Source organism: Ictalurus punctatus, chromosome 22, assembly GCF_001660625.3.
Source record: "Ictalurus punctatus breed USDA103 chromosome 22, Coco_2.0, whole genome shotgun sequence".
NCBI classification, from domain to species: domain Eukaryota; kingdom Metazoa; phylum Chordata; class Actinopteri; order Siluriformes; family Ictaluridae; genus Ictalurus; species Ictalurus punctatus.
Window position 1 is genome coordinate 1876514 of NC_030437.2, and position 13487 is coordinate 1890000.

A 13487-nucleotide genomic window follows, 5' to 3' on the forward strand; every position below is an offset into this window, starting at 1 on the left:
TTCTTGTAGCTCGGGTTTTAAACACTATTTTCCCGCTTGGCTTCCAAATTGTTCTGCACAAAACAAGTGTGGACAAGTTGGTTTAGTTGCCTGGAAACGTAATTGATGAGGCTAAAATGTCATAGCTAACATAATATAATAACATACCGTGAGCTATTTATGTAATTTAGTGCATTAATACGGAGTAAGGCACAAAAAACAAGTTTGCACTTTCTCAAAAGTCCAAAACAAGTCATTGTTTTCAGGTACGAGCGGCAACGTTCTCCTTACACTGTGTATAAAAGCTATTATGAATCGAGTTTGGCTAGTGTATTTATTTTCTCTAGATATGTTGAACTCCTGTAGTTAGCGGAAGAGTTATGTGCTACGTGAATCAATGGGATTTTGCTTGGTTTTGTCAGTGTGGTTTTTATCATGTGTTCGTGATTCCTAGAAAAATAATTCGACCAAAAGTTAGATGTGTGTGGTGCAGCAGGTGCATTGAGGTGTGTCGCACCACCATGAAGCTCGTTACGTTTAAACGTATGTGTCTAATGTGAAAGGAAGTAAGGATTTTTTTCTTTCTCTGGCTATAGAACCAACATGTCCACTGGGCAGCTATGAATAAACTTATTTCAGCTACTAATTTGTCCACTTCTGAGTCGTTTAACAACAAAATCACCTCCAGCAGTCTCAGTACATCTCAAATAACCGTTCAGTCAAATATCAATACAAATGACATCCAAGCGTTCTTCTTTCAATAAATAACAACCAATAACACTGGTAATTAACCATGAAACAATTTGGCTTGTAAAGATTTCGGGCACATCTATGCAACAGAAACACGAACGCAACAGCAAATCATGAGGAAAGACCAGAAACCAATGAGGTGGAAATAATAAGACCCATGAAGGCTTACAAGTGGATAAATCCATATACAAGCTTTTTATTTACTCTCTCATCGGTCACACCGAGGAACAACTGGAGACGTTTTGGATCCTCAGGATGTTCTTTCGCTGTCGATGATGAGTTCTTCAGTATGTAACTGTCATCCTGCATTCATTAAAAACCCTAACCTGACACAGTTCAATCCAAAATACTACAAATGACTTAACTTATAAAAAAAAAAATTACAACTAAGCATAGAACATGTATCTCACCTGTGCTTAAAAGTAGTAGCAATGTGAATCAAAACATATAATAAAGTTAAAATCATTAAATCATTCATTAATTAACATTGAGCATTACAAGAATCTTCAGTTTAAGAATTCCCACAATCCTCTGTTTTTTTATTGTTCTTTTTTTTAAGACCTTTCGGTTCATGCTCAACAGCATGAGATTTCCCCAGAGCAATCGACGTGTACGGATAGAAGAACATCGTTTTGACAGGAAGTCTTTCAGGGACTCTTGTGTATGTCTACTCCGATCACGGGGAGAGATTGACGGCCGACGGAGGGACGGACGGACGATACGCAGCCAGGTGATGGAGTGTGTGTGGTCAGCATGGAAGCGCAGCCAAACAACACAAACTTCATTTCTGATCATTCACATCATCATCGTTATCGATGCGAACGAGCTTTTCTCACAAGTTCCAGCTGACGTTACAACACAGCGCTGCTGCATTCTGGATTCTGATTGGACATGATTCATTCAAGTCAAGCTTGTTGCTTTCTACCACTTAGTCCCCTTAGATCCCACTCCATCGGGGTGAAATCCCAAAAACTATTATCCGTACTACCGAGACCAGGAGAAAAGCGGTCTGGATGTCAAAGTGTTTCAGTGGATTGAAGCAAGTTCTTGAAGGACAAAAACGTAGAAGATAATGATAAACATATGGGGAAAATGGCCATAGTTTAGTAAACATGAACGTTCTGTAACAGCCAGTCATGTGCATTGATGTAAGTTATTTAGCTGAAGGCATCAGACCAGAGACTAGCTACAGGGCTTGAGACATTAGCTTAGCTACTCTTTCTTGTGTCATTGGTGCGCTAACAACATGGCTTGTTTTTTTTATGTTTTTTTTTTATTGTTTAAACGAATCGCTAACGAACTTTCTAAGCAAGGAATTTTATGTCATTCCAAAGTTTTAGTTGAATACACCTTACCTAGAATTCCTACAATTTTACCCTTGCGTAGACACGTCACGCTTTTTATATACACTGACATGAAACTAGAGAAAAAAGTCCAAACCGGTTTTGAGACGTTTCCCCATGAGGGCAGTTTATCGCATAATGAATTGAATGTTTTCTGAAATCAGATCTGTGGGCTGGATCTGGAGACAGAACGTTTTGCGCAAACGTTGCCAAAGTGGCTCGTCTAACCACCAAAATCCAATCCAAAACGGTCCAGAGTAAAGATCGGAAAAGCTTGCAATCTTTAATATACAGGACTGTCTGGGATTTCGCATTATTGTGTCAATAACCAAAATGCTTCAGAGTTCTAATATTTCATTTAGTCTTATCCAGAAGTATTCGTTTATCATTTACAGTCTTATCGACGTCTATATTGTGTAGCATTTGAATGAAGGTGGATGTGACATCATCATCACTTCCTTCTCAGATGAGATTTGTCACAGAATCCATGAGAGAGCTGCGGGAGTGTCGTCCACTCCCGCTCACATTTACTCCATAGGTTTTCTAAGTGGTTTTTATTCACCTGCGCATCCAGCACTTGATAACAGCTCTCTGTTCGCAACTACATTTGTGAAAGGAAATACGGCCATATCAGGCCACGAGTGACTTTACTGGCTAATGATGGAGGAGAAGAGCCGAGAAACTGTCCTCAGCGGAGCTTCTGGTCATTGTAAACGCACGGTTAAAGGAATACTCACCTCGGAAATGCTCACATTTATATATCATGTAAACTGTAGAGTTTTTAAAGGTCATGGCGGGAAATTTGACTCTTTTGAGTCAGTCAGGTCATTTGACTCTAATAAGAATAGACTCTTTTGGCTCCCAAGTGACTCACTGCTGTTATTTCTAAACCAGGGCCTGGTGGTTGATCTTTGGTTAATTACTTCATTTATGCTCTATGTCAAAAACCTGTAAGATGTAATCCAGTAGCGAAAATAAAATCCAGTGGAGTTAAATCATGAGCTCTTGCTTTCCAAGTGTATTGATTTTCTGTGTAGATTTGCTAGAAGCATATGCTCAGTTACGTCTTCTTCCTGAACACATTCTGATGTCAGATACTGGGTCGGTGTCAGATGGCGTCCGGGCCTGGTGTGGGTGAGAGGTGGTGCGTTTTCTCATTGCTTTGAGAGAATGTACCATAGAAAAATTGGCACATTCAACAGAAACAGTAGTTCGGTAGTAACTTCAGTCACAGATATCGTGTGTATGTGTGTGTGTGTGTGTGTGTGAGGCCGTGATGTGGCATGTGTATTCTCACCATTGCACAGTGTCCACCTCTATTACCTTCCTGCTCCTTCACTCGCAAATCCCCTTGACAGCTCTTTCCTCAGGCAAAGCCATACCTGACCAATCACACCTGTCACTCATAATGCCCACATTTGCTACTCGTAATGCCGAGCAACCTGTCAATCAGCCTTCCTGACGCTCTCCTGTAGAACGCCAAGGGCTTTTTCTCAAATGAGGTGTACTTCATCACTCCTTCAGTCTTTTACACCTGTCCGGTTTGTTCTTCTGCGCATCACATCATCCTCCATCACAGAAAACCTACGTGGAACAGTTTCCTTAATCTAAATCTAATATTTCTTATATATCCTGTGTGAAATGTGCGAAATGGAAATATTAAAGGTGTCGTGTATTAGTGGAGAGTTTTGCTGCAGTAGGTTGTGGTATATTATGTAGGGAATAAGACTCTCATTTTTTACAGCCTCTCCTTTTTTCTGTCTGTTGAAGTTAATAGAAATAAAAACACAGCTTGTCATGTCACTGTGAAATGATTTTGTACTGACTCAATAATGCAGAAGTCATAAAATAAACATCTACAACAAAATGTCTACTAAATAAAATAACAGGACGCCTAAGGCTTTTGCACAGAGCTGGATGTAAGCACTGTAACTGGGTAATGTGCAAATGAAATATAATACTAGTTGGATTTTTTTTTTCAATTTAATATATTCTCAACTTTCTATCCGTTCATCTCTCTACAATCTATCATCAATCCATTAATTTGTCCATCCATCCATCCATCCATCCATCCACACAGTATCATGTTTCATTTAAGTGCATTCAGTATGTGAAAGTCGCCCCCTAGCGGACACTCACACACATGCAGCAGTTACTTGATCTTTCTGATGAGTTATGAGCTCACTGTGGGATTTAAAAAACATTTTTTTAGATCATTATTTCATTATTCTTATTAATTTACATTGTTATACCAGTGTAGCTTAATGACATTCACGCTTGACAGTAATAAAAGACAATAATAAAATAATATTAATAATAATAATATTAATAATAATAATAACAATAATAATAATAATCGTGTGCTATCATTTTACCAGTCACAGACTTTTTAAAAATTATTTATTATGAATTTTCTAACTTGGTTCTAAGACTTCTCATAAAAAGCTGAAGTGGGGAAAAAAGCAAAACAAGAGCTATGTTGAAATTGTCATATATAACAAAAACCAAAAGGAAAAAGATCAAATCCTCTAATTGAAATTCTTTCTTAGTAAGATATTAAATAAAATAAAATAAAATAAAAAAAACACTGGGCCTCAATTATTAATCTTTTAGTAAAGTTGTGTGTGAATATTTACATAAACCTAACCATACACATTTTAAAGCATACACATTTATAGCATACACATTTTAAAGCATACACATTTATGTGTTAACGTTTTTGCACTGAGATTGCTGTGGTGAAGTTCCAGAACTGGACTTTCTGACTGAATTCTCCATCAGTTTAGAGAGGTTCTCACCTCAGTATCTCACTACACAGTAGTGATGGTGTTAACCCGCTTTTCTCATACCTCACACCTCCGGGGTTGGGGGTTCGATTGGCACTTTCCTGAGTATTTTGACACCGAATTATTGTAAATTGGAGTAGGCAGGACAAAATGATCGATATGTGAGATTTATATGGGTTGAGCCGAGGAGTCATCAGTAACAAGAATTTGCACAGTGGCTCTTATTTTCCAAAATATGCTCATTTTTGTAAGCTAAAATATGATACAGCTATTTGAACATAACTCTAACCCCTTTGAATATGAATAGTTCCCCAAGGTGGCCAATTTATATCACCAACTTATGCAACGCAAACAGTACTAATACAATTAATATAGAATAATGCCTTTGTACGCAATACTCAGTTCTTCCTTATTAAACGTGTGCACTTTTTTCTGCTCTTCAGCAAAGAATGAATAGCTTACTCACGTCACGTCATCGTCATTTGACGAAGGATTGAACTTTGGAAACAGATGATTATTTTTAATTGGTTGAGAGAACATAGTAAATAATTTGTAGTGTTGGGGTTCTCCAGCAGATGGCGCTGTTTGAAATGGTTTTGCGGTGTAGGAACAACCACAGCCAGCTCTAATCATCCTATAACATCATGAGATACTAAATGTATCTTGTATTTACGTTTAACCTAACTAATCCGAGTCATAACCTGAAAACTGAAGAGTCAAATGCGAGTTTGTGCGAGTGCTTGAGGGTTCAAGGTATTACCTAACTGCATAAACCATACAAATGAGAATCAGACCTAAACCCAGATGCATGAATAATAATATAGATTAATTGAAAAAAAGGCTTTTAGATTTGATACCATACACAAGATTTGTAAATTATATTATATTTAAAAAATGCACTTTCTCAGCATGTAGGTCTGAGAACGACGTGGTTGTGATGTCACCAGGTCACTGAAATGTCATTTTGGGTCATTCGGTTTCACATGAATCAATACACATGTCGTCAGTCACACACCATCTGTCCATCTCACTAAAGCAGCTGCTTAACAACAGATCGAATTCAGCAATCTACAGTGTATTTTTACACCATTGTCTGCATTGTTTTTTAATTAAAGAAGATATTGTTAGTGTAAGCAGTAAGACAAAGCTTTTCCTAACTGATGTGTGTGTGTGTGTGTGTGTGTGTGTGTGTGTGTGTGTGTGTGTGTGTGTGTGTGTGTGTGTTTAAGTATAGAGTATGAAATAATGGCTTCTACACCACATTTTATGTACCTAAGCCCCGTGCCTGGTCTTGGCACAGACATGCATTACCATTTACTATTAGACATCTATGGGACGTTTATCATTGGGCCAGCCTGCCCTGATTTATACTGGCCCTTAAAAATATTTGGTGATGGATTACAACAGTAAACAGGGCTGAAAAGAGGAACGAATGAGTACAATATTAACATCCAAGTCACTACTATTAAGTACTAATGAATTCTGGGTAAGTACTCATTAAGTATTAATAAAGCAATGATTACAGTGTCTCAAAACACACCTTATTCAACCAATTAACAGCCCTTCCTGTGTTGAATCAGGTGAAACACTAAATCTTCAGGACAAAGGGTTCTCCAGGACCAGGGATAAGAACCTGTGTTCTAGCTGGGCATGGGCTTTATCATCAATCACGCCACCCTCGAATAATCCCTTTTAATCAGACCACTTCAAATCAGTATAATCACTTATACCTCTTCAATCTGTAGACCTGTCTTTTTATTGTGCACTTGACAAACATTTCTGTCACAATTTTTTTTCTGCCAAAGAAAATACATTTAAACACGATTTGTTTAATAAAAACATTCTGTTATAGCTTACAGAGTAATACTGGAAAAAGAAATAGCTACACTCTAAATAAAAAAAGAAAAGAAAGAAACTGGACTACACTCACACCAACAGGATGTCATGATTTGCATTCTGTAGTCTGTGGAGATGGTGGTGTGGTGCTTCACATCAGACTTCACATCTTTGTGTTTTCATTCAGGTGAATATTGCTCTAATGTTATTGCTCTTATGGCTCTGCCAGCTCAGGGGTGATGAGGTCTAGCACACTAATGGAGATGAAGATTAACTTCATGCGCTCTGGCTTTTATTTCCTTTCCTAGCGTATCTATATTTCAAAGCACAACCCATGCGGACACAATTTTAAGAAGCCCGATATGAGGGCACTCTTAGGCCACAAAGGCGATTAAGCTGTGCGTTTATGACTCTAGAAATCATCTCAGTATTCACATGGGTTCTGCCCTGGGCTACGAAAAAAAAAACAATTTGAAGGTCTTGTCTCAGCGGGAGATAACAAACCATCATAACAATCACAGACTCCTGCAAAGTTTCTGGAGTCCAGGTTTATGACAGTTTTGGTGCTCTGGAGTCGTCTTCAGAACTGATGTAGGTCAGTTCCACATATGAAGAGCTGCACAAGTAAACAATTCATGCCTACTGGTGTGCCTGCTGGGTGGAATAATGCAAAATGTATGTGCACTACTACATAATATTAACATCCCTATACTTACCTTTAGTAAGAGCTCTTACACTGGGACACCTGTGGTGTTTTACAAGGCACATAAACATGGATTCTCCAGTGTCAAGTTTTTTTTTGATGAATGGGATGACACAACCACCCTGTCTGGGATAAAGTGGTTACTGAAGATGGTTTCATCAACCAATTAGTGGATTAATAGCTAACATGTTGCTATTGTGCTATTGTGCGGAAGTTCTCATTTTCCAGGTGAGCAAATGTCCCAGAAACATAACAAATGTGTGAGGAGTGTTTAGACTACCAGAGCCTGAGTAAAACCCAGAGGAACACATGCGGTTCGTAAAATATAAAAATTGGTGACACTGAAAGACAACATTTCTAGAATTTTCAGTTATATTTTCAGTGATAAGTTATTATTAGCCTTCCTATTGTATCTTGTCTGTGGTCTACTGCAGGGGTTCCCAAACTTTTCCAGGACAAGGCCCCAAAAATGTCATTAGCATTTGACCGAGGCCCCCCTTTTGCAAGATGTCTTTAAAACACATTAAAAATACAGACTTTTGAATATATCCCCCTTTTATTTATTAATAATTACATCTTACATCTTTACATTACATTACATTGGGAATTGATCGTGTGTATGTGTGTGTGTGTGTGTGTGTGTGGTTGTCTGAGAGTGAGAAAGAGAAAACATACTAGTGTGAGGGATGGGCTTGATGGCTCCGACCAAATTGTTGAGGCCCCCCGGGCGCCCCCTGGCGGTCCCCACTTTGAAAACCACTGGTCTGCTGTGTGTTTTATTATTTAGGTTCGTTTCTAAAATGGTTGTGAGACTGATATTGTAAAACTAGACATTTGAGGCATTGAGGCATCATTCGAGGCAGCACTAGAAACACTAACGTAAAAAAAAAAAGAATAAGAATTAGAAATTTCTGGGCGCCTGTCTCTTTAAAGGGCGTGGCTTATGTAAGACGCGCCCGAGCCCCGCTCGCGCTCCTGTTCCGGGACTCGCTAGCGCAGCTGGGCTCGAGCCACCGGAGCCATGGCAACCGCGACGACAGGTGAGGAGGAAATCATCTCGTCGTAAGCAGTGAGAGTTTAACACTGACCGAAAACCGCGCTTTTGCCCCCCGTTTCTTCTGAGTTTAATTACCGGTAATTAATCGGCGTGATGTCATTTCAACGCTTTTCCGCGATTTCAGAAGCCGAGACGCGGCAGAGGTTGCTCCGCAACGTCAAGAAAGAGGTGAGTGCGCGTGCAAATTAAAACAAACAAATAAATAAATAAATGGCCGCGTCACAAACGGCTCAGTAAGTGTTATAACACACAGGTGTGGAATAAGAGAGGTTTACACCATAGTGCACTCCATGGTGTCCAATAGAGAGCCGTTTGGGATGCAGCTCTTTACCCCTGCAGTACACTCGAGGTTCAGATAAATCAGTTATAATTCTTATGAAGTGTGTGTGTGTGTGTGTGTGTGTGTGTGTGGTTATGGTTATGGTTATGGATGACATTCTGCATGTCACTGCCACATGAGTACTCCATAGTGAGGATTAAATGCCTTCTGTAACCTGTTATTTTCCACTATGTATGCCAAAAAAGGGTGCCAGTTAAGATTGAGCTCCCTGTCCAACCACACACACACACACACACACACACACACACACACACACACACTCCACAGAGCTTAAAATAATTGCTCTAACACTCTTTACCTTCACACTGAGCTGTAAACACACGATACTGACTGTGTTACTCTTGCCCTAATGTCTAATCAATGTATGATCTAATCCAATCCTAGTCCAGCGAGTACCCGATCCTACAAACACACAGCTTGCATTAGTACCCATAGTGTACATCTTGTTTGTTTGTACCAAATGTAATTAGTACCCGGTCTGATCTACTGTTAGTAATAGTAATTAGTACACGGTCTGATCTATACACGCTATTCTGATCAGTACTAACTAGATTCAGTTCTTCATCTATTAAGAATGAATGCCTGGTCTAATCAGTACCATATGTAATCAATCCATACCTAAACTATTCATTAGCAGGTCTTCTCAGTACTTTTTTTTTAAATGAATAATTAGCCTAAATTCATAACCGGTCTAATACAACTAATGGCTAGTCTAATCTCAATGCCCGGGATAATCAATAATGCGTCTAATCAATCATCAGGCTCATTTATAGCCGTTCTTCTCAATATACTGTACACCACTTAAATTAAACTGATCATCTAATCTAATCAATAGCTTGTCTAATCTTCATGACTGGTATAATAAATCATTAGTTTAGTTTCTAGTTTTTCTGCTCAGTAGATATTCTAAACCTGATGTATAATAATATATACGTATAAATATAGAGATGATACCTCACTATGTCATCTGATCAATTCCTGGTCTGGTCTTTACAGATCTAATACACACTTGCACATTAAAATCTGATTAATGGTTTGTCTAATTGATTACTAATCAAGTATGACTTTAATAATAATGATGGACGTAAAACTCCTTCATTATGTTCAATTTAGAACGCTTTCCAGTTTTTCAAGTACCACTTTTTACCTGAAGGGTCTCTGACTCCGGTGCTCAGAGTGACTCATACGCTGTGTGTGTGTGTGTGTGTGTGTGTGTGTGTGTGTGTGTGGGTACGTACGTGGCATCTCAAAATCTGAAAGGTCTCTGTGTTCACATCCAGAGACCTTCAGAAGCTCATCATTAACATCAGCGGGGTTTATTGAAGAGAACCTCACTGGCCTTTAGATATTTCAGGAAGATGTGCGTGCGTGTGTGTGTGTGTGTGGTAAATATATTCCATATTCAGCCACTGATGTGCATTTCTAAAGCATGACGTGAACAGATGGAGTGTGGAAGGCTCTGTGCTTTATTTACCTCTCTGTCTTTCTTTCCTCGTTTTTGTTTTTTTCCTTCTCTCATTTCCACTTCCTGCGCTTCCTCCAAACACTACAGTATGTAACTGCAGGCTTTAAACACAGAAACAATCCCAGCATGCACTTCAGTCGTTGGTTCTTTGAGTGATTTGAAATGGCCAGATGTGAGCAGATCTTCGTCTCAGCGTGTGTGAGAATTGAGCGTTTAGTTACTGAAGCACGCCTCGTGTGTTCGCGTCGCCTCGCTGGATTGGTTGCTTTACTGATGAAGAAGAGCTTACACAGTGCACGCACACACACACACACACACACACACATGGGTTACAGCTTTACCTCTGACTGTAACAAAGCGCTGACACTGGAGACTCCTTCCATAGCTGTTAAGTAAACATCTCCTCACAGAACTGTATTTTACCGTATCAGCGATCACTCACGCTTTCATCACTTTTATCATTAGCGTCCGCCAAACAATTCCCGGTGAACGAGCTGTTACTATAGAAACGATTACGGATCAGAACGAGCATGCTGACATAAACCTGTGGAAATGAATCAACACCCTCTGACCAATCAGAATCCAGAATTCCACAGCGCCGTGGTATAGCATAGTGAATAAAGGTTAGACGTTTACCGTCAGCATGTTACGACGTAGAAACACACTTCCTACATGATCGTTTATTCCAAAGACTCCGTCTCCATTATGCGTCGTTATATATAATATATTATAGCGCTCCTCATGTCCCACTCCGAAACCCGTCTCTGTTTAACGTAAACAAACATCCTGTAAATGATGTAATTACTTACACTCAGAGGAATATTTATCTGTTGGCAGCGTTCCTTAAATCAACTACAGGCTCTTTCTCTCACTCTCTCTCTCTCTCTGTCTCTATCTCTGTCTGTCTCTGTCTCTCTCGCTCCCTCGCTCTCTGATTATTTAATTTGTGGCTTGAAGCATGGCCAGAGGATTGTGGTAATTTATAATCTCACTCTCTTTCTTTACTCTCTTTGCCTCTCTCTGTCTAAGTGTCTCTCTATCTGTCTTTCTCTGCCCATATACCTCTCTCTATGTCGCACTCTCTGTCTGTCTCTCTCTGCCTATCTGTCTCTCGCTTTCACTCTCTGTCTCTCTCTCTCTGCCTATCTGTCTCTCTCTACATGTCCGTCTGTCACTCTGGTTCTCTCTCTCTGCCCATCTCTCTCTCTCCCTCTCTCTCTGCCTGTCTCTCTCTGCCTATCTGTCTCTCGCTTTCACTCTCTGTCTCTCTCTCTCTGCCTATCTGTCTCTCTCTACATGTCCGTCTGTCACTCTGTCTCTCTCTCTCTGCCCATCTCTCTCTCTCTCTCTCTGCCTGTCTCTCTCTGTCTCTCTCTACATGTCCGTCTGTCACTCTGTCTCTCTCTCTCTCTCTGCCTGTCTCTCTCTGTCTCTCTCTACATGTCCGTCTGTCACTCTGTCTCTCTCTCTCTCTCTCTCTCTCTGCCCATCTGTCTCTCTCTCTCTCTGCCTGTCTCTCTCTGTCTCTCTCTACATGTCCGTCTGTCACTCTGTCTCTCTCTCTCTGCCTGTCTCTCTCTGTCTCTCTCTACATGTCCGTCTGTCACTCTGTCTCTCTCTCTCTGCCTGTCTCTCTCTGTCTCTCTCTACATGTCTGTCTGTCACGCTGTGTGTGTCTCTCTCTGCCCATCTGTCTCTGTCTCTGTCTGTGTGTGTCTCTCTCTCTCTCTCTCTCTCTCTCTCTCTCTCTCTCTCTCTCTCTCTCTCTCTCTCTCTCTGCCTGTTTGTCTCTCACACTCTCTTTTAGTAGGAGTGGTAGGTGGTAGTTTTCCACCACGGTGGTGTCACATCACACGCCCTCTCTGACTGTCTCTCTGTTCCTCTGTCCCTCTCTGTATCTCCATCTCTCTCTCCATCTTTCTCTGCCTGTCTGTGTCTCTCCATCTGCATTTCTGTCTCACTCTGTCTCTCTCATTTGTTTCTGCTTTGTCTTGTCCGAGGAATCTGAGTATCATTTTAAGAGATTCGAAATCCTGCTGAGCCTTATTTGACTTCACACCTGGTTTTTAAAACACCCACATGCTTTTACACACACACACACACACACACACACACACACACACACACACACACAAAACCACGGAATGAAATATTAACAGACATCTTGACAGTCTAAATTACACTCCACTGGGGAGTTTCAGCTTTTTAAAAGCCATCACTCATCTGGAAACACACCCTTCTGTGTTTAATTAGAGCATGATTGTGTTTTCAGGCGGTCAGGATTATACCCTTCTCCGTGCTCGGATTGGATTTACTCTCGCTTGTACGTTACATTTAGGGGAAAAACAACAAGCCTGTGCCAAATGAGTGTAAACGCTAATTAAAATGCCTAATGCTGTTAATGAGGCTCCATTTCACTTTTCATTAGCCGAACATGATGACACACTCGTGCTCAGGTCTCGCGTCCGGCGCTGAAATGAGTCAGTCAAGAGCAATCCAGGCTGAGATTGGATGCCGTCCACTCGATAGTGATTGATTATGATCCTGGTGATTTATTGTGCACTTGTTTCGAGTGTGTTCAGACCCTGCCTCTGGAACATCATGGCGAGATGTCTGATTTTTCAGTATTGAGACGGCATTCTCCGCTCTAGAGACCATTAAGCTGAACAGCACGTCTCTTCAGCTTCGCTATTGAACTGCCGGGAATTCAGTCCTTTTGTTTCTTGCAGTGTAAAATCTGAACTCAAATGCCCTTTAGCCCCTTTCATCACCGCCACCCGTTTGGACGCTTTAGTTACTGTGTAAGAAGATAACCAAGTGATGATGACTCACTGTTGTTTCCCATGGCGATGACCTTCCTGCTCAAGTGTAATCTTTGTCCTTCGCTTATCTTTTCTTGAATAAATCCCCTCTTTAACGGTGGACTGCTTCCTGGTGGTCCTCTGAGGACGTCTAGACGATTATTAAGCATTGGTACTCTTGTTAATAAGTAAGGATTTTATCCTGGTCAAGGTCTTGACGGATCCGGAGCCTGTCCCAGAACCACTGCATGTTTTTACTCACTGTTTTGTAGCTAGAACAGAATCGATGTTCTCATTCAAGAAGGAAAAATCAATCCGGTGGTCGATTTTTCCCAACAACACCCCCACCCCCGTCCCCCAAACAGCTTCTTATAGTAAAGTGAAACACACTCGGCTTTAAGCCTTGCCTTGTTGGTTTTGTATTTAG

General features: G+C 40.5%; 2 protein-coding genes across 7 annotated transcripts in view; one reads left to right on the forward strand and one right to left on the reverse strand.

Annotated features, from left to right (window-relative positions):
• LOC108261296 (class I histocompatibility antigen, Gogo-A*0401 alpha chain) overlaps window positions 1-13487 on the reverse strand; it is a 158301-nt gene that overhangs the window by 69118 nt on the left and 75696 nt on the right. The gene's annotated exons all lie outside the window — the stretch shown is intronic.
• The window catches only part of sgsm1a (small G protein signaling modulator 1a), a 26716-nt gene continuing 21591 nt past the window's right edge, over window positions 8363-13487 (forward strand). For 2 of the 3 annotated variants that reach the window (XM_017451574.3, XM_053674392.1), the window contains exon 1: window positions 8363-8622. In XM_017451574.3, coding sequence (XP_017307063.1) covers window positions 8548-8622 — 75 coding nt within the window. In that variant the 5' untranslated portion in view covers window positions 8363-8547. The remainder of the gene's footprint in view (window positions 8623-13487) is intronic. The other variant, XM_053674393.1, reaches the window with a different exon arrangement.